The sequence below is a fragment of the Plectrocnemia conspersa genome, unplaced genomic scaffold (genome assembly GCF_051122295.1).
Source record: "Plectrocnemia conspersa isolate PC_06_02 unplaced genomic scaffold, ASM5112229v1 ptg000014l, whole genome shotgun sequence".
NCBI lineage: Eukaryota > Metazoa > Arthropoda > Insecta > Trichoptera > Polycentropodidae > Plectrocnemia > Plectrocnemia conspersa.
The window spans coordinates 13,921,991-13,946,528 of NW_028277178.1; the positions used below are offsets into that span (position 1 = coordinate 13,921,991).

Consider the following 24,538-nt stretch of genomic DNA (forward strand, 5'->3'; position numbering starts at 1 on the left):
TAGCTCCAGGTCTTTCTGTAAAGAGAATGAACCTGAATTTGTGCGAATACTCTAAAACACACACACAAGCAATGGTGTTCCTAGAATATTGTGCGCCAGAGGATGTATTACACAAATGCCGCCCTCCCCCTTCTTTTTTATTCAATAAATCTCAAATTCATTAAATTTTAATATGAATTTAAATGAAATTCAAAATAACAACTTAAAAGAATTAGGTTCTGCATAAACATTTTAATTTTATAAAATTGTAATCAGGATATTTTAAATAAAAAAACAATAATTTAAAAAAATATATTAATTAGGTCAGTATTTAAATGCGTAATTCTACAAGGAAGTACACAATACCTAAATAAAATACAGATGGTAAGCGATACAAAAGAGTGCAAATTAGAAAAAAAAAATTACGATTGTAATAATACACGAGGCTTCAGAAAAAAACATTGAAGAGAAGTAAATAGTTATTGACACAAAAAATTATGTAATTGACATATAAATTATAAATTAATACAAAAATCCAACTATATGTCAAGAAAGATCAAGATGAAATATAAAAGAATAACTAATAAAAATTAATATGAATATGTAAAATAACATTTTAATGCACTTTTTAAATAAAAAATTGAATGCCCCAGGTCTATATAATCGGTCATGCCTGGGTTAAATATATTATAGAGGCATTGACTGTAAGACCGCCTAATCCTAATTTATGTACTAGACTGGCGTGCCAGACTTTAGTCATAAAGTCTACATTGGAGGACTCGATAGCAGATCTTCCCCACTACAAAGAGGAAACTTATCGGTCTATAATCAGATGTCATGATATTACCCATATTTGTTTTACAGATTTACACTACTTATACCTCTTTTTATTTCTGTGGAAAATATCTTAAAGTTAATATAGCAATAATAAATTAACTAGGTGTAAAATAAATATAAAGCGTGTCTATTTTATGCTCGATATATTTATCATGCTCGACAATTCGTCGTATTTTGACCAAGGGTTAGTTAAAATCTATAAATTTGCTGCTACAATGACGTCTATCAAAACCGGTATAATTCCTTTTATTATTTTATTTATTTTGATCGCAATTAACGATTTTATTGAGAGATTTTGTTCGACACATTATATCATTTGTTCGTGAAAACCATTTACTTTATTAATATCAGTTATAAATGGAACCTATTGTTCTTCAAACCGTTATTTTTTTCATTTCAATTTTCGTTTCGGTTCAATAAATAAAATTTATCAGTTCGGTTTCGGTAAAATGTTTTTATTTATATTAAATATTTATTTCTACCAAAATTTAAAACATTTTATTCTTTATTTTATAATAAGCATACTACATGTATTGATAAAATAACATAATATAAATAATAATAAAAATACATTGTTCTTTATGTAACAATGTCCGTCACCCTTCCATGTGGCGCTTTTTTCAATTAATTTAATTACCAAATAAAAAAATACTTATTAAATACAAAATTTGTATATTTATGATTATTTTTATAAAAAAAGTCCGTCATTTTTGTTTTGTTATAGCTAGTAATTAATAAATAATTTGCAGTATAATAATTAGAACTAGAAGTATATAATATATGATAATAAATAATTTATTAAACGAAACGGTGAACGGACTATTGTTCACATGACAACTGGTGACACGAACATTGGTCACAAGGCAACTTTTCACAGCGAAAATTGCTCACACGATAATTGGTCACAAATCAATCGTTCACAAGGCATATCATACGGAACATTACTCACACGATTTAAAGAAAGGTGAATGTTATAAGACAAGTTATTAAATTTCAATTTATTCATTACTATTGAATATCTTTTTAAATCTCAATATGCAAGATTAAATTAATTCATAATTATAATAACGATAAATAGGATGGTTATATAGTATTATTTTAATATCTTTTTGAAATATTTTGGATTTTATATGGATATAGATATGTTTTTTATAGATTAGTTTAATATGTATATTATTTTAAATTAATTTAACATATCTTGCCATTCTTTTTTCTTTACGATATTTTAAAATGTTTGCCCCTTCATTTCTTTATTTATTTAGAAATTGATACATTATTATTTAGCCAAGAAATTTTAATTGTAAAACTGGATAAAATGATTAGAAAAATATTGTATGAATATTTATTTATATTAATCAATTGATTTTTTTTATTTTGTGTCCTGTTAATATTGAATTTAAATAACTTCTTTTACAACACTAACCTTAATTATTATATCAAATAATTAGAAATTTCCTTAAATTATTCTTTTATCTTTGCAGAAGTTGACATGGAAATCGACAAAGAAATATTTGCTTCCGTCGAGGTAACAAAACGTAACTTGTAACACTGTTAATGCATGTAAATTTAAATTGTGTTTTCCATATAAGTTACCAACTGTAAAACGCGAATATGATGCCAGTGAAGATACATGCGTAGATGACATGTTCGAAATAGGTTAAATATACTTAATAATACAAAATTGTGGCATATTTTGATATGTATTTGAATTATTAATTATTATATTATTTCAGAAATGTTCGATATCAAAGATATACTTAAGGCGAATACTACCAAGGTGAACGTTTTATCTCAACAAATTGACAATGTCATCAAAGTAATAGTCCAATATTTTTAAAATTCTTATATATATATATATACACTTGGTACTCTTTTTATGCGGTAGATACGTTCCACAGGAAAACGCATAAAAAAAATCGCACAAAAAAAGACTAGGCACACGTATAAAAATAAAGGATACGTTCCATAATTTTTTAAAACCGCATAAAACTAAATCAATGAGTTACAATATACTGAAAATCGCATAAAAAAGGTTTATTGAATTTCAGTAAAATAGTTAGTCTTACCATATTCCTTTTAAAATGTTTATTCACATTTTTATAAAAACGTTAACAATCATAGAAAAGTTTTTTAAATTTTAGAAAAATATCCCTTCTAAATTTAAATATAAAAATTTTACAAAAAAAGTTTTTTTTTTACATTTTTTCTTTAGAATTATCGTCGCTATATGAGTGTTCGGCATAATTTGCGAACTGGTTTGAAATCACTTTTATCGCCAGAAGAGATAGTCAGCGTATCAGATCTATGTCCTTCTTCACAAGTAAAATTAGCCACAACTTCGCATGTTGATTTTTTCCCTTTGACAACATAATCAGTGATTAAACTTTGCGATGGTTTTGCTCATTTTTTGTACAATTAATGCATAAAAGAGTACCGAGTGTATATATATCAATACTTAAATTTAGTTAACAAATATAAATTTAATTTTAGAAATCAGAAAGAGAAAAATGCACCAATGTTAAACGTATGCGATATGAGTTTTCTGTAAATAAATGTGATACTTGTAAAATGGCATTTAAAACTAAAAAATATCTAACAAAACATATGCAAACTCATCTGAATTTTAATGATTTTAAATGTGAAAAATGTGAAAAGGCATTCAAAACTAAAAGATATCTTACAACACATATGAAAACTCACAACGATGCTCGTGTTTTTATATGTAATAAATGTGGAAAAACATTTAAATATAAAAGAAACCTTTCAGAGCATATGAAAACTCATTCTTATGTTTGTGATTTTAAATGTGAAAAATGTGGAACAAAGTTTAGATATAAAAGAAACCTTTCAGAGCATATGAAATCTAATATTAACGTTTGTGACTTTAAATGTGAAAAATGTGGAAAAGCGTTTAAATCAAAATCCATTCTTTTATTTCATATGCAAAAACATGGCGATGTTTCTGACTTCAAATGTGAAAATTGTGGAAAAGCATTCAGAACTAAAACAATACTTTCAAGGCATATGATAACCCATAGTGACGTTCGTAACTTTGAATGTGAAACATGTGGAAAAGCTTTTAAAAGCAAATGTGTGCTCTCAACTCATATGTTAACTCATAGCTATGTACGTGACTTTAAATGTAAAAAATGTGCAAAAGCGTTTAAATCAAAATCTATTCTTTTGTTTCATATGCAAAGTCATAGCGATATTTCTGACTTCAAATGTGAAATATGTGGAAAAGCATTCAAAATGAAAAAAATACTTATAGCACATATGATAACTCATAGTGATGTTCGTGATTTTAAATGTGAAAAATGTGGAAAAGCATTTAAAACAAAATCCATTCTTTTATTACATATGCAAAGTCATAGCGAAGTTTCTGACTTCAAATGTGAGAAATGTGGAAAAGCATTTAAAATGAAAAAAATACTTTCAGCGCATATGTTAACTCATAGTAACATTCGTAACTTTGAATGTGAAAGATGTGGTAAAGCTTTCAAAAGCAAATACAGTCTTTCAACTCATATGATAACTCATAGCCATGTACGTGACTTTAAATGTGAAAAGTGTTCAAAAACGTTTAAATATAAAGGAACTCTTTCAGAGCATATGATAACTCATAGCGATGCTCGTGACTTTAAGTGTGATAAATGTGGAAAAGCATTTAAATCTAAATCTGTTATTTCACTACATATGCAAACTCATAGTAATGATCGTAACTTTGATTGTAAAATATGTAGAAAAGCGTTCAAATCAAAATCCGTTCTTTCATTGCATATGCAAAGTCATAGTAATGTTTCTGTCTTCAAATGTGATAAATGTGGAAAAGCATTTAAAATGAAAAAATTGCTTTCATCGCATATTATAACTCATAGTGACGTTCGTAACTTCGAATGTCAAAAATGTGGAAAAGCTTTCAAAAGAAAATGCGAGCTTTCAACTCATATGATAACTCATAGCTATGTATATAACTTTAAATGTGAAAAATGTGGAAAAGCGTTTAAATTAAAATCCATTCTTTTATTACATATGCGAATACATAACGATGTTTCTGATTTTAAATGTGAAAAATGTGGAAAAGCATTCAAAATGAAAAAATTACTTTCAGCGCATATGACGACTCATCTTTACGTTCGTAAGTTTGAATGTGAAAAATGTGGAAAAGCTTTCAAAACCAAATACAGTCTTTCAGCTCATATGGCAACTCATATGTATGTACGTGACTTTTAAAGTGTAAAATATTGAAATGCATTTCAATCAAAATCCATGTTTTTAATACATATGATTAATTATAGCAATGTTTCTCACTTTATATGTGAAAAAAGTGATAAAGCGTTCGAAAGTAAATATACTTATTCATAGCGATGTTTGCGACTAAGGATTACAATACTGGTAATACCGGTATTGGGGCAAAACTTGACACTCAGTATGTGGGTATTACAAAGTAAAATACTAATAGTATCAATAATATTTTTTAATTTCTTTTTATCGTTCTTTGTAGGATATGGATGAGGTGTCAACATATATTTCAATTATTTACTTAAACTGGTAAAACACCATGTAAACAACTTCATAAATCGTCAATAAAGTACTACTGCAACGGCTCAATCTGTGTCTAATTGCCACCCGTCACCTCCCGTCGCCAAAATGACAATTCCGGTATTATTGTAATCACTATTTGTGACTAGAATCCACACTTGCGACGCACATAGTGACGGTCGCAATTTTAAATGTGGTAAAGCATTCAAATCAAAATATATTCTTTTAACACATACACAAACTCATATCGATGTTTGTGAATTCAAGTGTGAAAAATATAGAAAGGCATTTAAAACACAAATAACATTTTCAATGTATACCGTGACCCAATTATTTTTATTATGAAGATATTGCCTAATTCATATTCATTAACATATATTAATATGTTAATGAATATGAATTAGTTAAATGTTTCAATTTTTATTTTTGAATTATTTAATTAAATTCTTCATTCTTTTAATCTAAAAGCCGGGCAAGAGAAACTGGAAAATGAGGCAATGTGACACTTCGTTGCTGAAATGTATTCGATTGTCGATCTACCACTTCCACGGCGACTTCATGTCTTTCTGCAAAGAGTGAATCCGAATTTGTACGAATACTCGGAAACACTTTCAAGTCATCAACATATAAATATTCCAAGTCATTAATTGCCACATGTATGTCATTAAAAAATGAGCAGAAAATCTAGATAGGATCCCCGTAGTACCCCAAATGAACGAAATACTCATCGGAGCGACCGTAATATATATTCTATAGCAAGGCGACGTAGAAGGATGTCAGGAGAATTATTCATTAATAGAGAACTTTCAGTAGAGAACAGAATCATACGTGTTATGAAAAATTTTATTGACCGATTGCAATCGGCGCCAGTCGACCACACGCTGGAGCTCGCCGTTAACAGCGTGGGAGAGTGAGGGACCTCTTTTAAGCTTGAAAGCCCCCAGGCTCTTAAGAGGAAGCAAACTTTGTGAACACCTAACCGAGGTAGCGTCCTTTGGACTATCAATGATGAGCAAAGCACTGCATTTCAAACCAGCAGGCTAATAAGGGACCAGGAGTCGAAACTGGAACTGAGGAATCACGAAAGTGATGTTCAAGGATGAAGCATAGAAATGCAGGAGCATAATTGCAGGTGATCAGGAGAGCGTTTCCCAAAACACTCGGGAGAAACACTACTGAGACTCTAACAAATAACGTAGTACTACGGGGAGTGGTTCCCGCTCGTCTAGCCCTAAAAAGCTGGATGCCACCCATTGGGTTGGACTCGTAGGTAGGGCTCTATTACTGGTAACGGCAGTGGTTTAAACAATGGATAATGTAGTAACACTCTCTAACCGATTGCAACCTAAAGTATTAATACAATTTTCAAGACTTAGGTGAGCTGCGCATTTGGCAGCTTGGCTGCCACAGCCATAAAAAACAGAAACAGCGCCTAGAAATGTACTGGCTGCCTGAAGTGGGCCACGCACTAGGCAGCTACATCTACTCTGGCTGCCATAACTGTAGCGTCCGCCACTGGCTGCTCTCAACCGGAAAACAACAGACAGCGCAAAAAACGAATTGGGCTCTCTGGGTAAACCGAAGATTGTCAAGCTCGGTCATTTATTTATTTTAAAAATGACAATGAATTATAAATACAACATTTTTGTCCCCAAGCGTATACTACTCTAGCTACGGCACTGTAAGAAAGAGAGAGAGAGAGAGAGAGAGATTAAAATAATATTGCTTTAAAATTAAATATATAATTAAATACAAAACACATTATCTTATAAATTACATAAAATTAAACTATAACGCGAAGTAAAAAGTTAAAATATTAATACTTTGAATCATATTTTGTAATTTACTGTATTTATAAATAAGTAAATACCTTTCTAATTATAGAAAAATTAAATGTTTTCGTTCACTACCCAAATAAAATAATCACGACTGAAAAATAAAATGAATATGCATAAGTAAATAATGTTTTAATACACTTATTAAGTTCCCAGGTCTATATAGCTGGCCTTATCTGGGTTAGATATGCTATAGAGCAGAGGTCCCTAAACTTTTTTGTCTCGTAGACCACTTGCCATGTTTTTCGGTTTTGGGTAGACCCCCTGCTTGCTTGATATTGATTTTTTGCAAATTCATCAACTTCAAATGTGTTTTTGACAGCTGTTATCGTGCTACTCACTTTGAAAGATTTCTACTATTTGTGTATGTGGATTATTCCATTCATTGAAAGCCAAAAATAAAGTCACCCACATTTACATCTCATGGATCCCCAATTTTATTTTTCACTGACATGACCCCTTGCAGGTCGTCGTCGACCCCTAGGGGTCGATATAGACCACTTTGAAAATCACGGTGGTATATGATTATGTGCAGGCTTTTACAAGTTCAAAATGTATTGCGACCACAAAGTCAATGCCTACATCCTACAACTTACACAATTTTATAAACATGTATAATATTTTTTTTACTTCATAGGTACTTTTATAAATAATGTATATGTCTTTATTTTATAAGATTATAATGTAAGTAGATAAGTACTATCAGTGGTTGTTGAGATCCACTTCAGTGGACCCCCAACTTTTTTTTCGCTGACGTAGACCCCTTGCAGGTTATCATAGACCCCTGGGGGTCGATATAGACCACTTTGGGAATCACTGCTATAGAGCATGGTTTCTCAAACTATGTTCCGCGGAACACTAGTGTTCCGCGGATGCAAAATAGGTGTTCCGCGGAGCCTAAATAAATATTTCACATAAATTTGGAGTAAATTAAAAAAATTGTCAGTCGTGCTGATACATGAAAATTGTTCATAAATCTGATAAAAAAGGTTAAAAATATGTGCCAAATATTCAACATTGGTGTGTATATGAAGGGAAAAGTTTCATAAGTCGGTGTTGTTTTTTTTAACTTTAAAATTTGATTGAATTTAAACAATATTTTTTTGTTAATTAATCACACGATATTAGTGCTTGTTATGCGAATTTTATTTATGTGATTTCACTTTTACGCAATTTTTTTAGTGCCACGAATGCCACTTTTTACACGATTAATTCATGCAACTTCACTTGTACGTGATTTTTCAATCTTGGGATCCAATCTGTCAAACTTACAAAAGGTTATGGGAGCCGAATTTAGATGTGTTATGGCCAAAACTGGTCGACGCTAGAGTGGCATTGCGTGGCGTGTTTTCTCTCTACCGGCAGGCTTGTAAGGGTTTGGACGCGTGCCGTCGCGCGTCCGCCCCATTCTAACCATGTTAACACCGTTAACCGTTAAAAAAAATATACTACTGCAGCGGCTCAATCTGTGTCTCATTGCCACCCGTCATCACAGTCCCTAAACTGTTGACGCCGACGTGATCCTGAGCACACATATGGAGTCAGACGCAAAATGGCAGACACAGACGCCGCTCTGCAGTATAAAAAGCCGAGCCGCTGCAAACCCACTTGCTGCCACCCCGCCGGAGCTTTCCTGGATCCGGACTCGAGCTGGCGGACCACTAAGACGATGGGCCTGCGCCTCCGACCATGAGCCGCCATCGTCAGCCGCCGCCCACCGCCGTCACCAACCGTCCCTAAAAGTGATTCCCAAAGTGGTCTATATCGACCCCCAGGGGTCTATGATAACCTGCAAGGGGTCTACCTCAGCGAAAAAAAATTTGGGGGTCCATGAAATAAAAATGGGGGTCCACTGAAGTGGATCTCAACAACCACTGATAGTACCTATCTACTTACATTATATTCTTATAAAATAAAGACATATACATTATTTATAAAAGTACCTATGAAGTAAAAAAAATATTATATATGTTTATAAAATTGTGTAAGTTCTAGGATGTAGGCATTCGCTTTGTGGTCGCAATACATTTTGAACTTGTAAAAACCTGCACATAATGATATACCACCGTGATTCTCAAAGTGGTCTATATCGACCCCTAGGGGTCGACGACGACCTGCAAGAGGTCCATGTCAGTGAAAAATAAAATTGGGGATCCATGAGATGTAAATGTGGGTGACTTTATTTTTGGCTTTCAATGAATGGAATAATCCACATACACACAGGGCCGGCCCTAGGTTATTTGGCGGTCCAGGCAAAAACTAAATTTGCGCCCGCCTCCCCCTCCCCCCTCTATTAATACTTGATGAGCGCAAAAATATAATTCAAATTAAAGTAATACTATATTATATTTGTCACCATGCTTTTTTTGCGATTGTGGATATTTAAAAATTTATAATTTATTTTTTGTTATGATTTTTTACGTGTGAAATAATTTAAAGAGTACACAGTAGTGTATAAAAAACTAATACCAGATTATATTCTTAAACAATATTGTTTGATAATTTTAAGTGAATATTGCGCCTTTATTTGGTATCACGGCGCCCCACAACATTTAGCGCCCCAGGCGATCGCCTGTACTGCCTGTCCCTCGGGCCAGCTCTGCATACACAGATAGTAGAAATCTTTTAAAGTGAGTAGCACGATAACAGCTGTCAAAAACACATTTGAAGTTGATGAATTTGCAAAAAATCAATATCAAGCAAGCAGGGGGTCTACCCAAAACCGAAAAACATGGCAAGTGGTCTACGAGACAAATTATTTAGGGACCTCTGGTTTATATGCTAGGTTGGTTGCTAGAATTCGTAAAAAGCCATTGACATATTGAAAATGATTACACATGTTGAGAGTTTCGACAATAGTCCTCAGTTGTTTTTGTTTACCACTTTTACACTATTTGAGTAAAGCCAGTGATGCACTGCCAGAATGGTGCTTTGCAGATCTCTCCCACTACAAAGAGGAGACTTATCAATCTACAATCGGATGTCAAGGTGCGACCCATATTTGTCTTAAAGATTCGCACTATTTATACCTCCTTTTATTTTTGCGAAAAATATCTTAAATATGGCTATTTAAACCTGAAGCGTTTCTAATTTACCCATTTTTTCGCTATGCACGATGTCATTATATGACCCATATTTGTTTTACAGATTTTCACTACTTATGCCTCTCTTTATTTCTGTGGAAAATGTCTTAAAGTTAATATGGCAATAATAAATTAACTAGGTGTAAAATAAATATAAAGCGTGTCTATTTTATGCTCGATATATTTATCATGCTCGACAATTCGTCGTATTTTGACCAAAAGTTAGTGAAAATCTATAAATTTGCTGTCACAATGACGTCTATCAAAACGGGTATAATTCCTTTTATTATTTTATTTATTTTAATCGCAATTAATGATTTAATTGAGAGATTTTGCTTGAACCATTATATAATTTGTTTGTGAAAACCATTTACGTTAATAATATCAGTTAGAAACGGAACCTATTGTTCGTCAAACTCTTATTTTTTTCATTTCCGTTTCTGTTTCGGTTCAAATAAAAAAAAAATATCAATTCGGTTTCGGTTTTTCGTTCCGGAAAAAATAACGCTTTAAATATTTATTTCTACCATAATTTAGAACATTTTATTCTATATTTTGTAATAAGCGTAGTACATGTATTGATGCAATAATATAATAAAAATACATGGTTCTCTAAGTAACAATGACCATCACTAATGGTTCCAGATAAAAATATTTTGTATTAGTTTGTTTATGTTTATTAATACTTTTAGTATTCGATTGAATGTGTATTATTTTCATTTTGTCGTGTAGATACTTATTTTTAAAACATGTAGGTACTATATTTTTGAGGAAATAATACAATTTGTGATTTTTTTCTTATTTTGATCAATTGATTTTTCATATTGTGTCTTGTTGATTTTAAACTAAAATATCTCAATATTCAATATTAAATTAACTAATAAGATGGTTATATAGTATTATTTTATTATCTTTTTGAGATATTTTGGATTTTGTATATTTATTAATATGTTTTTTATAGATTAATTTAACATGTATATTATTTTAAATTAATTTTATATGTCTTGACGTTCTTTTTTCTTTACAATATCTTGTTTGCCCTTTTATTTCTTTATTTTTTACTTTATGTCCTGTGAATATTGAATTTAAATAACTTCTTTTACAACACTAACCTTAATTATTATATCAAATAATTAGAAATTTCCTTAAATTATTCTTTTATCATTGCAGAAGTTAACATGGAAATCGACAAAGAAATATTTGCTGCCATCGAGGTAACAAAACGTAACTTGTAACACTGTTAATGCATGTAAACTTAAATTGTGTTTTCTTTATAAGTTCCCAACTGTAAAACGCGAATATGATGCCAGTGAAGATATATGCGTAGAAGACATGTTCGAAATAGGTTAAATATACTTAATAATTCAACATTGTGGCATATTTTGATATGTATTTGAATTATTAATTATTATATGATTTCAGAAATGTTCGATATCAAAGATATACTTAAGGCGAATTCTACCGAGGTGAAAGTTTTATCTCAACAAACTTACAATGTCATCAAAGTAATTGTCCAATATTTTCAAAATTCTTATGTATATATCAATACTAAATTTATTTAACTAATAAAAATTTAATTTTAGAAATCAGAAAGAGAAAAATGCACCAGTGTTAAAAGTATGCATTGTGATTTTTCTATAAATGAGTGTAATAAATGTGGAAAGGCATTCAAAACTAAAAGATATCTTACAAAACATATGGAAACTCATCGAGATATTTGTGATTTTGGATGTGAAAAATGTGAAAAGGCATTTAAAACTAAAAGATATCTTACATTACATTTGAAAACTCATTGCGAAACCCGTGATTTTAAATGTGAAATATGTGAAAAAGAATTCAAAATGAAAAAATTACTTTTAGGACATATGATAACTCATAGTAATGTTCGTAACTTTGAATGTGTAAGATGTGGAAAAGCTTTTAAAAGCAAAGGCGTGCTTTCAGATCATATGATAACCCATAGCTATTTACGTGAATTTAAATGTGATAAATGTGGAAAAATGTTTAAATCAAAATCTATTCTTTTATGTCATATGCAAAGTCATAGCGATGTTTCTGATTTCAAATGTGAAAAATGTGGAAAAGCATTCAAAATGAAAAAAATACTTTCAAATCATATGATAACTCATAGTAACGTTCGTAACTTTGAATGTGAAAGATGTGGAAAAGTTTTCAAAACCAAATACTGTCTTTCAACTCACATGATAACTCATAGCAATGTTTGCAACTTTAAATGTGATAAATGTGGAAAAGCATTCAAAATGAAAAGCCTACTTTTAGCACATACGATAACTCATAGTAATGTTTGTAACTTTGAATGTGTAAGATGTGGAAAAGCTTTTAAAAGCAAAGGCGTGCTTTCAAAGCATATGATAACCCATAGGTATTTATGTGACACGTAACTTTAAAAAATATGTAAAAGCGTTAAAATTAAAATCCATTCCTTTATTACATATGTGAATACATACCGATGTCTCTTACTTTAAATGTGAAAATGTTTAAAAACATTCAAAATGAAAAATTACTTTCAGTGCATATGATAACTCATCTTTATGTTCGTAAGTTTGAATGTGAAAAATGTGGAAAAGCTTTCAAAACCAAATACAATCTTTAAGCTTAAATGATAACTCAAATCTATGTACACTTAACCCTTTTTTACACGATTTTTAAATAACACGGTCTAAAACAAAAAATGAATATATATTTTACACGAATTATTTGCTCTAGTACGATTCCCAGAAACAATTATATTTCATATTTTCAATTTCGTGCGTTATTGCGTCCTGATGTTCGAACGGCATCGCATTGCATAATTAAAAATAATGAAGATTTCATGTGAAAATCAGTAATTTCTGGATCAAAAGTTAGTCCCAAAAAATCATTGTATAGTCGAAATGTTATCTTAGAGAAAATGGAAAAACTCTTACTATTGTAATTTTTTCCTTAATTAAAATAGGCACGTATAATATTTTAATAAAAATATTTTTATAATTTATTTATTTGGTTTTTATTATTACATTTTTTACATGATTTTCCTTACTACAATATTGCTATTTTTTAAATAACCCGGTTGACCAAGGCGCTCACGACCGACCCACGCGGAGTTTTTAAAACGTTAAAGGCCTTTCCGAACAGAGAGCGAAGCGAAGGCGTGGCGAGGCGTTTTTATTTTGTTATACACCTAATCCTTCGAGTCTCATCACACAGAAAGCAAACGCGAAGCGTTCCGATGCGTTTTTATTTTGTAATATATCGAGTCCTTCGAGTTTCGTCACACAGAAAGCGAACGCGAAGCATTCCGAGGCATTTTCACTGCGTTTTCGCGGCGAAGCGAAGGCGTGACGATATTTTATTTTTGACTGTTTTATTATTAAAAAATAAGAAAAAGGGTAAAGCATTTGGGTACACGACATAAATAAAACCCGGGAAGACTATGGAGAGTATCATAGGCTGCATAATTGAATCTTATGAATGAGACTCGAAGGACTCGGTGTATTACAAAATAAAAACGCCTCGCCATGCCTTCACTTCGCTCTCTGTTTGGATAGGCCTTAAAGGCCTTTCCAAACAGAGAGCGAAGCGAAGGCGAACCGAATCGTGAGCAATGCGAAGACGTCACACTAAACGCGTGGACATAGAGAAGTGAAGGCGTGGCGAAAGCGAGAGATATTTTATTTTTGACTGTTTTATTATCAAAAAATAAGAAAAATAGCAAAGAATTTGGGTGAGAGTATCATAGGCTACGTAATTGAATCTTATGAAGACCGATTTTACACTTATTTTCGTATGTTTAACGAATAGTTTGTAAAAAAATACAACCGGCACGCTTCGCGTCTCGCGTTCGCTGTGTGTCTGTCGTCTTCCATATAAAGTCATATAATACTACTGAAGCGGTCGTGGGGTTACGCTTCTGTATTGTAGTTATCAGCAGTCCGGTTGACGATCTGTGATAGGACGTTTGTACAGCGAACTGTACAAAGTGGCCCTTATGAAATCGTCCGGTACGTTCTTGACACGTGTTGACTGGGATCCTTCGACAGTCGTCGATATTAAACCTCGAGCGCGTGTCCTGGAGATGGTTGCTCGAACAGGAGGCGAGGTGTAGAATCCGTGTAGTCCAGTGAGTGTTGCAGTGTCAGAAGTCCTGAGTAGAATGTGTAAAGTGAGCCATTTGGTACCTCCTTATAATCCCGGTCGGGTGTGCAACAGTATCCCCACTCCGCGCGTTGCTTGCGGTGTGGTTGTACAACGCCACATAGTTCGGGCGCGCGGCTCAGCGGGACAATCACTTTCACTTTATGCTGCGTCACGGACGGTCGTCTCGGGGTCCCCATACTACTATCGCGCTCACGCTCCGCTTCGCTTTCGCGTTTCGCTTCGTCATGGGTTTGTCGAGGCGTTAAGTTCGCCGCGAAAACGCCTCGGAACGCTTCGCGTTCGCGTTCTGTGTGACGAGACTCGATGGACTCGGTATATTACAAAATAAAAACGCTTCGCTTCGGTCTCTGTTTGGAAAGGCCTTAAAATGTCACAAAACTGTGTCCGACCGGTGTCAAACTTGGAGCTCTGCTTCGCTCATGATTAATTAATTACTAGTAAAAAATAGCGACGAAAAAAACTACAAATTTTTGAATACCCAAAATCGCGAAAAAGTATCGTGTCAAATATAATATTAGATTTATTTAATTTCAATTATATTTTTGCACTCATGTAATGAGTTTTTTAAAGTATTAATAGGAGGGAACGGGGCGCAAATTTAGTTTCTGCCTGTGGCCTCACCAAATAAACTAAACCCGGCCCTGATGCCATAACATATAATAATAGGGCGACGTAGATGGATGCCGGGAGTATTCAATAATAAAGAACTTTCGGTAGAGTAAAAACGTACCTGAACAATTGCAACAAAAAATATTAACACAATTTTCAAGACTTAAGGCTGATTTACACGATGCCACAAGAAGAGACTTATCGGTCTATAATCGGATGTTATGATGCGACGCAAAATTTGTCTTACAGGTTCGCACTATTTGTACCTCCTTCTATTTCTGTTGCAAATATCTTCGAGTTATGGAAAATATCTTAGATATGGCTATATAAATCTGAAGCTTTTCTAATTTACACATTTTTTGCCATGCTCGACAATTCGTCGTACTTTGACCAAATGTTAGTTAAAACCTATAAATTTGATGTCTACAATGACGTCTATCAAAACCGGTACAATCCGTTTCATTGTTTTATTTTTTCTGATCGCAATTAACGATTTAATTGAAAGATTTTGCTTGACAGATAATATAAATTGTTAATGAAAACCATTTACTTTAATAGTATCAGTTAGAAAGGGAACCTACTGTTTTTTCCAGGGCTTCGAACCCTTATTTCATATTATTAAACTTATTTTGTAATAAGCATAGTACATGAATTGATACAATAATATAATATAAATAATACAAATACATTGTTTTCTATGTAACAATGTCCATCACTAACGATGTTAGTAAATATTTGTTGATTTGTCAACAATATCCGTCATTAACGCTACCAGTCCGGTACATCTGGTCACTGTAGCCATACATAACAATTTTGTACTAGACATTTCCTTTAATAATTCCTACATCTTTGCAGAAATTGCCATGGAAACCGATGAAGAAATATTTGCTACTAATGACACGATTTATTGTGATGTCGAGGTAATGAAACGTAACATGTAACACTGTTAATGCATGTAAACTTAGATTTTGTTTTCTTTTAAGTTCCCTCCTGTAAAACACGAATACGATGCCATTGAAGATACATACGTAGATGACATGTTCGAAATAGGTTAAACATACTTAATAATACAGCATAGTGACACATTTTGATATGTATTTGAATTATTAAGTATTATATGATTTCAGAAATGTTCGATGTCAAAGATATACTTAAGACGAATACTATCGAGATGAACGTTTTATCTCAACAAATTGACAATGTCATCAAAGTAATAGTCCAATAATTTCAGAATTCTTGTGAATATATCAATACTTAAATTTAGCTAACTAATAAAAATTTAATTTTAGAAACCGGAAAGAGAAAAATGCACCAGTGTTAAAAGTATGCTTTGTGATTTTTCTATAAATGAGTGTAATAAATGTGGAAAGGCATTCAAAACTAAAAGACATCTTACAAAACATATGCAAACTCATCGAGATAATTGTGATTTTAGATGTGAAAAATGTGAAAAGGCATTTAAAACTAAAAGATATCTTACAATACATTTGAAAACTCATAGCGAAGTCCGTGATTTTAAATGTGTAAAATGTGAAAAACCATTCAAAACCAAAAATTCACTTAAAATACATATGATAAATCATAGCGATGATTATGACTATCGATGTAAAAAATGTGAAAAAGCATTCAATAACAAAAACACGCTTTCAAAGCATATGATAATTCATAGAGATGTTCGTGACTTTGAATGTGAAAAATGTGGAAAGGCATTCAAATGTAAATTTGGACTTTCGAGTCATATGCTATCCCATAGCGATGTACGTGGCTTTAAGTGTGAAAAATGTAAAAAAACGTTCAAACATAGAAAAATCCTTTCAGAGCATATGATAACTCATAGCGATGCTCGTGACTTTGAATGTGAAAAATGTGGAAAAGCATTCAAATCTAAATCTGTTTTTTCACTACATATGCAAACTCATAGCAATGTTCGTAACTTAGAATGTGAAAAATGTGGAAAAGCATTCAAAAATAAAAGAATACTTATAGGGCATATGATAACACATAGCGAGGTTTGCGAATTTGAATGTGAACAATGTGGAAAAGCATTTAAAAGTAAAAAAATACTTTCAGTGCATATGAAAAGTCATAGCAATGTTTGCAACTTTGAATGTGATAAATGTGGAAAAACCTTCAAATCAAAATCTGTTCTCATACAACATATGCAAATTCATATTAATGTTCGTAAATTTAAATGTGAAAAATGTGGAAATACATTCAAAAGTCAAAAATCACTTTCAATGCATATAATAACTCATACTAATGTTCGTGCTTTTAAATGTAAAAAATGTAAAAAAAACTATAAAGTAAATTACCTTCTTTCACGACATATGCGAACTCATCACAGTGATGTACTTTAAACAAAAAAAAGGCAATGTCAATACTCATAGCGATTTTCGTGATGTTGAATATGAAAATGCATTCATATACCATATGTAAGTTTCATATCGTCATCTTTAACAAAATTGCTGACAAACATGAAACTATCTATAGAAGATATGATTTGTTAACCCTTTCCGCTCGTAAGGTGCGTGAGACGCACCAGCGCTTGGCTCTATATTACTCGTAGGGTGAGTCAGGCGCACCATTTCAATTAATGAAATATAACATCGATTTTTGGGTATTTCCTGTGCATGTTTTGAATGGCGTTTTTACAGTGTTGTAGACAAGAGTTTCAAGAAGCATATCTTATCAAAAAAATATAATTTTTACTTGAATCAAGCCGGGAAAAGCTCATTTATCGCGATAACTCGGGGTTTTTTTTATGACTAAATTTAAATGCAGATGTGCCCTAGATTTCTCCCGAAGGCAATGGTTGGCGATCGTCCTTCGGTAGACTTTTATTGCCTATTGTGTTTTCGATAATGTCTCGGGTGTCCATAATTTGTGTCTAAGTAAGACTATAGTGATTAATAATTTTGTTTTAATTACTTATTTTTTCATTTTTTTAAATTTTATTGTGAAATTATTTTTTTAAATTTTATTGTAAAAAAAACAGTGCTATCGCTGGATATAGTGATTGTAGTGATAATATGTTTTGTAATGATAGTGATAGGGAGGATTTTATGTTTGATTTTTCATCTTCCAATGGTGATAGTAAAGAAAGTAACGTCGAAATTAGGCCTGTTGCTTTGAATCGAAGATGGAATACAGGCAATTAAAATAATAGCGAGGAAGAAACGGTACCTCAAACAAATCGCACCACATCAGAAAATTGGAGAATAATAACTAGTAATGACAATGTACCTTATAAATAGCAATATTTCCACCAAGAGATAAATGTCCTGGGCCCCAAGTTCCCACAAACTGTATACAACCTATTGATTATTTTCAATTGTTTTGCACTGATGAGTTGGTATACCAATAGAACTTGGGAATATACGAAAAATTAAAAAATAATATTTTTCCATATTTGTTTCATTAATTTATAATAAATCAACATCCCACATATTATTAAACGTAGTGCCCATTTCGTACATCACTTTGTTTATTTTTATATAAAAATATGCTATTTAAGCATTATTAGCTCGAATATATAAAATCACAAACAAATATGTACCATAAAGCTACTCATTAAGAGTTTTGTCTATTTTTAATTAAGAAATATATAAAATAATATGACATTAACTGCAACGTTTCACTTGACCTTCGATGGGACGTATTTTAGTTTTTAAAAATATACCTAACATCAGTTTATATAAACATAGATATACCTTGTGGATTTTTTAATTGTTGTAAAACGGTACAATTTTGTATTTCTGCAAGCGATGTAAGCTTTCTTCGTTCGCATGTAGATATATCTAAAACTGAGCGGCATGTCTTTGTTATTTATGTATATTTATTTATTTATGGTTAAAACATTTTTTGGTCCCATAAATATTTTAAAACGGGTCGTCGCCCTATTGTGTTAATTTATTGTTATGGATTGTCAACCAATGGTACTTGAGAGAACAAAAAAAAATTAAAGTGTAATTTAGAGAAATGCAAGTATTTGTTCTGATTTTTTCGTTTTTGGTATTAGTTTATTCATATTTATGCTCTACATATATAATTTTAATTTTTAAAAATAATTTAACATTTTTAATTTTCCCGAGCTGGCGACATACCTAGTACGAATACGATTACGAGTGCAAAGGCTAATTATAACCATTAAGGTTGCGCAAACAATACGCCATCGGGCGACAAAAGAAAGCACCGTTAATATTCAACCCTTTGTATTATTTAAATATTTTGATGCATAAAGCATTCTAGTTATATTTGGGGTTTAGTGAAAAACAATAATAAATATTTCCCCCTCCCCTATTCATAACGAGATTTGTAAATCGCGAACATGAGCATCTGACGGAATAATAGTAATGTATATTGAAGGTGTGGCGAGAACACTAATAGGTCCACATACAAAAAGGGCAATTATCTCATTGTTAATGACTGTGACCAAAAACGTTCATTCATTGACAATGAGACGAATAGCATGGCACAAGAGAGATTTCTTTTAACCACACAACACGAGTCGTTAAGAGAATCTCTTTGTGACAAAATGGACCCAATAAATTACCACATTGCAAACCCTTTCCAAAGAATTCGAAATTCTGGACAAGCAAAATGCACATCCGATTTCTCGAGTCCTACGAAGTGACTGCAGCAATTGGCTAGAAGATCGCGATTGGCCAGCAAGCGTGCAACCCCTAAAGGATATAAGCCCAGACTCCGATGAGGAGGGGGCAGACGGTCGGAGACAGCAGAGAGAGAGACTTCTGGAACTCCCGAACTACCAGCCGCTCGAAGAGTCATACCTGACACTCGCCGCACACAGCCACAAGAGCCCGGAGCATCAACTACGGCCATCACCACCTTCACAGCAGTTGGGAGAAACGGCACGCTGTTAATCGTCCATTTGTCACATGTAAATATAACTTAATAAAAAGTCCATCTAGATTCATACAAGTCTCATTGGCTGCGAGGTCAACCACCCCTAGGGCTACGCCCCCTAAAAAGGTTTTAAGAAATGTTGATTTCCAACAATCTGGATGGGAGTGAAAATGACATTTTATAGAAAGAGGAAGATATTGATCGTCAACACATCGAGTAGTAATCATTCAAGCGACACAAATAATTAAAGTATCTGAATAAAAAACTCAATAGTTTATATAACAATTTTTATTTAGTATTTAAAATTTTCCTTTCAAAACAGTTTTGAATATATAGGTGGCGATATATTTAGGCTAATAAGCTATATTTAATTATATCATTAGCGCTGGGTGTTAATTATCTTCCATCACTAATGCGAAGTCTCTTAAATAAAAACATTTTCCACACGATATAATCTGATTCTGTCTGAATCTTTTGGAAAAACGCATCATTGACGTTCTTGGGCTGATTTGGCAGAAAGTAAAACACGCAAAGATGTTCTCTGACAGCATTGGGATGATCCAAGCTTACGAATGGTCACAAGAACACCTTCACCTGCTATGTCGATCTCTCTCAAACGCATTGTATCGAAGTTCAGTTAGCCAAGTTTCCGAAAGACATAATTTATTTAATATTTAGTTATTTCTTTTGTTTCTTAGATGGTTTCGTCCCCTTTGCAGGCTTTTCAACTTGGTCCCATGGCATCCGATGCGAAGACAACTTGTAACGTTTCATAGCAGATTTACGCATCGTTCTAATCTTGGAAACCGATGCTAAGCCCCTTCTTTGAAGAGAAGTAAACTGTTCTGCTAGACCTCCTCCTGAAAATAAAATACAGTGAGTAATCAATTAAATGAGCGATAATATAATAATTAATATAAATTACAACTTACCTTGAGGCTTCAAATTCCTTAAGTTTCCAGAGATATCTTCGACTGGGTACAATTGAGGTTCCGGCTCAGTAAACGGCCTGGATGAGATTTGTGGAAGTTTCACCTCTGTGGCTTTCTTTATTGTACGTTTCAACTTTTTCATGCTCTCCTCCCCCTCTTTGATCACAATTGACTTTTGTAAAAATCTTAATTTGTATATATCGGACAATTTCTTCTTCTCTACTGCTTTCTCTTTGGCTTTACCCAACATCTCTCTGTGTTCTCTTATGTGCCTCTTAGTCTTCAAATCTTTCTTTTTGTTTCGAACCGGCGGGTTGATCGGTACATACTCTCCGTCGTTTTCTTCGATATTTTCTTGCAAGTGTTGCTTGAAATCGGCTTCTTTTTCTTTCTCTAACTGTTCGGGCGTGATCTTCCTAAACATTTTAGACGTAACTCGATTTAAATGTTGTTCTTCTTTCATGACCTTCAATTCGTTCTTGACTACTTCTTCTAATAATCCTTGATGCTCCTACAATATAAAATATATTTAAATGTCACACGTCCTTATGTATTTAATTAAATATAAATAAACACCTTAAATGAAGGATTATAACTGATGCCCGGATGTGGAGTGTTGACAGCCATTGCTTTAGTTTCCTTTTGGGGAGGTCTCTTTGCGTCGACTTTTAATTTATTACAATACAATGACTCATAACTCAACCATTCGCTAGTCGGATTCTTTCGATTAACTTCTAAAAATGATATATTCACATAATACTATTAAATCATATCTATTATATCATGCAAATTTATTACCTGTCGTGTTCCACAAATCTTTAGTAAACTCTGATCTACACTTTTTTCTTTCTTCTTTTTCAGCTCTAGCTCTCGCTCTGTTTTCTTTCACGCTTATGACTTTTTTAGTGACTTTTTTAAAGTTTTTCTTGACCGTTTGTTCGCTGAGTTTGACCGGTTTAACGTGATTTCTTTTCTTTAACGGATCGGATACTTTGGAGGTGTTTACGAGACTTTGAAAGCATCTCGGTCCTTCGCGCAGTAATCTCTCATTTCGTTGCTGTCTCGTCAAATGCCTTATCCGTACGTCTTTCTTGTCTAACTCTTCTTTCGAAAGCGGCTTTGTGTCGAGCGTGAACAGTTCGTGATCAGCCTTCTTCGAAAAGTCGGTGCTGAAATTTAAATTTTGAAAATAACCATAAAACACATCTAATCCATAACGAATAATAAAAATCCGCATACCCGAGACGTTCTTGGAGTCGCTGGTCTTCCAGAAACGAATCTACGTCTCCAACGTCTACCTCTCTCCATGATCGTTTGTCTCGTTTAGATTTGCCCATGACAGCGATGCGCTACGCACGTGGGGAACAATTTAAAGTGTTGCCATAGTTAAGAATACGAATAATATTTTTTAAATTAAATTCAAGCGATAAAAGCAATATGTATTCGAAAAGTATATTCATGCAATCCTTAATGCGAGCGTATTGTAAAAAACAGCAGTTCCAAGAAATTTAAGCAGTTAATTAATTCATAAAATCACCAAAAATCGATTATTTACTGCCACTTATAACAAAAAGCAATCTCCATTTTTTTGAATATAAGTTAACGTGTACATAATATTTTAGTTACGCAAGTGCTCTGCGAGTTTTTATCAAATATTAAATCAATTCTAAAAATACAAAAATTAACACTTTTTTCTTAAAATAACTTAAATAGTATATTCTTAAAACATACATTACAATAATAGTTTTAAAGTGAACAGTATACCACAAAACGTTACACCGGTTACTCCGACCAAGGCGAGAAAGAGAGAGAGACAGGTGATTACATGAAAGCAAAACATTTTGAAAAATTCAAATTTAAAGTTATTTTATTTGACAGTTTATATTTTACATTTGATTATAATAAATTATTTTAGTTACTATTAAAAAATATTACGTCATTATTAGAAATATAGTTTTGGTTAAATCAGTAATAATTCAGTGCCCACAATTCATTCATTTCATGTAATTGTTTAAATTATTATAATTACTTACCAGATAGAAATAGATGAATTAAATCTTAGAAGTAGATATCTCATATACGTTTAATAATATTATTTTTTTAAATGTGTTTGCGAACATCATTTCTCGTTTTATTGTTATTTTTTTGTAATGGCAACACTAGGCTAACGTGGCAGCTGTCGACGCGACGCGACGTCACCTCCCCTCTCCCCGCACGTTACTATACTCGTGCGGTCTGTCGGCTTCAAGTTGCGTTACAGTTTTGTACTGAATTATAACTGGTAAGTACTCTATTTCTTAACATAATATCATCAGAGACGAGCCATATTTCGTTTCTAATTAGTTCTTATTAAAAACCATTCTGTTTTCATAAATAAAAACACCTTTCTAATATTTCACATAAAATTTATATTTTTAGTTCGAAATGAAGTCGTTGTTAGGAATTGTTCTATTCCTTTTCGTGTATTCGTGTCGCGCCGAAGATGAAGTCACAAAGGCCCGTCTATTGGTATCGAAGCAAATATTAAACAAATATCTAGTCGAAGATATGGACGTCGTAGTCAAATACACGCTCTACAATGTTGGAAATACCGCCGCTGTTGACGTTCAGCTCATCGATAACGGCTTCCATCCGGAAGCGTTTGAACTCGTCGGGGGAGAATTGTCAGCTGTCATCGATAGGATCCCGCCTCAGACCAACGTCTCTCACGTCGTTACTCTTCGGCCAAAGAAATACGGATATTACAACTTCTCAGCCGCTGACGTTACATACAAAGCGTCCGAATCAGCACCTGAGGTATTAAATTGCTCATTAATTATATAACGTGGAGAAAGTCTAATAATATATAATGATTTCAGTATCAAATTGCTGTAAGCAGCGAGCCCGGCGAAGGTGCTATTGTCGCCTTCAGAGATTACGATAGGAAGTTCTCATCGCATATTTTAGATTGGGCCGCGTTCGCTCTGATGACGTTGCCCTCTTTAGCTATACCCTTCGGATTGTGGTATTCATCCAAGAGCAAATACGAAAAGTTGGGTAAATCGAAGAAGGCCCAATAAAAACACTTATTTTTATTTATTGTTATTAACAAACTATTGTGAATTCATTCATGCGTACATTCAAATTGTGCAATCGGTTTGAATATATTATTTTTGCCGATTGCATTCGACATCTTTGTTTTCTCATTCTAACAACATCATGTTAGGTTAATAAAATATTTTTTATTTATAAATTTTTGTTTTAATTGCATCTTGACACTTGATTCAAATTTACAAAACATATTGTTTTGTGGTGTGGGGTCAAAATAGTGTACCGACTACAATGACAGACCATCTGCTTAACGAGGGTACATTCTTCAGTGAATTTAATTCTAACCTCAAAAAACTCCTTTTTTATAAATAGAATTTCGTTGCATAGTGGCACTTTGATTGATTTGAAGAGTCAAGCAGTTACCTCAAGATGCAGTAATATTCATAAATAACAAATCAAATACATACATATTTTCTTAAACTTACACCTATTTACATTTGACTGAATTAACTTGTATACAACTCGCATGTAACTTTCCTGCTTCACTATCGCACAATTTAACTAAATCTTATTAATATAGAATTTTCACATATGTATATATTTAAAAATGCGCAAATTGACCAAAATCTTTACATGATATTTTTTTTAGTAATTATATGAAAGTGAT

The 24,538-nt window shown here is 32.6% G+C and overlaps 6 protein-coding genes across 9 annotated transcripts in view; 5 read left to right on the plus strand and 1 right to left on the minus strand.

Moving 5' to 3' along the window:
• LOC148226276 (focadhesin) overlaps positions 1-24,538 on the plus strand; it is a 600,544-nt gene that overhangs the window by 7,635 nt on the left and 568,371 nt on the right. The gene's annotated exons all lie outside the window — the stretch shown is intronic.
• Positions 685-5,427, plus strand: LOC148226278 (uncharacterized). Of its 4 annotated transcripts, XR_015812311.1 has the most exons (7): positions 694-1,050; positions 2,298-2,341; positions 2,406-2,472; positions 2,550-2,632; positions 3,307-5,030; positions 5,115-5,249; positions 5,321-5,427. XR_015812311.1 is itself a non-coding variant. In XM_088204223.1 (5 exons), the coding sequence occupies exons 1-5, from the start codon at positions 951-953 to the stop codon at positions 4,934-4,936; spliced, it is 303 nt and encodes a 100-aa protein (XP_088060349.1). In that variant the 5' UTR covers positions 685-950; the 3' UTR covers positions 4,937-5,006. The 4 variants fall into 4 exon arrangements, 3 of the variants coding, with proteins under 3 accessions (XP_088060349.1, XP_088060348.1, XP_088060347.1); XM_088204223.1 differs by lacking the exons at positions 5,115-5,249; positions 5,321-5,427 and having other exon boundaries at positions 685-1,050; positions 4,928-5,006; XM_088204221.1 differs by lacking the exon at positions 5,321-5,427 and having other exon boundaries at positions 696-1,050; positions 3,307-5,248.
• On the plus strand, positions 10,483-13,271 carry LOC148226279 (uncharacterized). Its single transcript, XM_088204224.1, has 5 exons — positions 10,483-10,547; positions 11,447-11,490; positions 11,555-11,621; positions 11,699-11,781; positions 11,860-13,271. Exons 1-5 carry the CDS (start codon positions 10,529-10,531, stop codon positions 12,676-12,678), a joined length of 1,032 nt encoding a protein of 343 aa, XP_088060350.1. The 5' UTR covers positions 10,483-10,528; the 3' UTR covers positions 12,679-13,271.
• On the plus strand, positions 15,475-19,975 carry LOC148226280 (uncharacterized). Its single transcript, XM_088204964.1, has 5 exons — positions 15,475-15,490; positions 15,899-15,963; positions 16,027-16,093; positions 16,171-16,253; positions 16,333-19,975. Exons 2-5 carry the CDS (start codon positions 15,907-15,909, stop codon positions 17,398-17,400), a joined length of 1,275 nt encoding a protein of 424 aa, XP_088061090.1. The 5' UTR covers positions 15,475-15,490; positions 15,899-15,906; the 3' UTR covers positions 17,401-19,975.
• LOC148226281 (ribosome biogenesis factor Nop53) lies at positions 20,180-22,217 on the minus strand. The gene is made up of 5 exons (XM_088204963.1): positions 22,081-22,217; positions 21,640-22,010; positions 21,418-21,575; positions 20,842-21,352; positions 20,180-20,769 (listed from the first exon to the last, which is right to left on the minus strand). Exons 1-5 carry the CDS (start codon positions 22,176-22,178, stop codon positions 20,588-20,590), a joined length of 1,320 nt encoding a protein of 439 aa, XP_088061089.1. The 5' UTR covers positions 22,179-22,217; the 3' UTR covers positions 20,180-20,587.
• On the plus strand, positions 23,003-24,073 carry SsRbeta (signal sequence receptor beta). The gene is made up of 3 exons (XM_088204965.1): positions 23,003-23,122; positions 23,260-23,637; positions 23,700-24,073. The coding sequence occupies exons 2-3, from the start codon at positions 23,266-23,268 to the stop codon at positions 23,898-23,900; spliced, it is 573 nt and encodes a 190-aa protein (XP_088061091.1). The 5' UTR covers positions 23,003-23,122; positions 23,260-23,265; the 3' UTR covers positions 23,901-24,073.

Excerpts from the sequence above, each read along its gene's own strand:
- LOC148226278 (XM_088204221.1), top strand. The coding sequence starts at position 951 with ATGCTCGATATATTTATCATGCTCGACAATTCGTCGTATTTTGACCAA. Across the intron at positions 1,051-2,297 it reads AATGACGTCTATCAAAACCG|AAGTTGACATGGAAATCGAC; the intron begins GTATAATTCCTT and ends TTATCTTTGCAG. Across the intron at positions 2,633-3,306 it reads AAATTGACAATGTCATCAAA|AAATCAGAAAGAGAAAAATG; the intron begins GTAATAGTCCAA and ends ATTTAATTTTAG.
- LOC148226279 (XM_088204224.1), top strand. Across the intron at positions 11,622-11,698 it reads AGAAGACATGTTCGAAATAG|AAATGTTCGATATCAAAGAT; the intron begins GTTAAATATACT and ends ATATGATTTCAG. Across the intron at positions 11,782-11,859 it reads AAACTTACAATGTCATCAAA|AAATCAGAAAGAGAAAAATG; the intron begins GTAATTGTCCAA and ends ATTTAATTTTAG.
- LOC148226280 (XM_088204964.1), top strand. The coding sequence starts at position 15,907 with ATGGAAACCGATGAAGAAATATTTGCTACTAATGACACGATTTATTGT. Across the intron at positions 15,964-16,026 it reads CGATTTATTGTGATGTCGAG|TTCCCTCCTGTAAAACACGA; the intron begins GTAATGAAACGT and ends TTTTCTTTTAAG. Across the intron at positions 16,254-16,332 it reads AAATTGACAATGTCATCAAA|AAACCGGAAAGAGAAAAATG; the intron begins GTAATAGTCCAA and ends ATTTAATTTTAG.
- LOC148226281 (XM_088204963.1), bottom strand. The coding sequence starts at position 22,178 with ATGGGCAAATCTAAACGAGACAAACGATCATGGAGAGAGGTAGACGTT. Across the intron at positions 21,576-21,639 it reads AGATTTGTGGAACACGACAG|AAGTTAATCGAAAGAATCCG; the intron begins GTAATAAATTTG and ends TATCATTTTTAG. Across the intron at positions 21,353-21,417 it reads GTTATAATCCTTCATTTAAG|GAGCATCAAGGATTATTAGA; the intron begins GTGTTTATTTAT and ends TTTATATTGTAG.
- SsRbeta (XM_088204965.1), top strand. The coding sequence starts at position 23,266 with ATGAAGTCGTTGTTAGGAATTGTTCTATTCCTTTTCGTGTATTCGTGT. Across the intron at positions 23,638-23,699 it reads CGTCCGAATCAGCACCTGAG|TATCAAATTGCTGTAAGCAG; the intron begins GTATTAAATTGC and ends TAATGATTTCAG.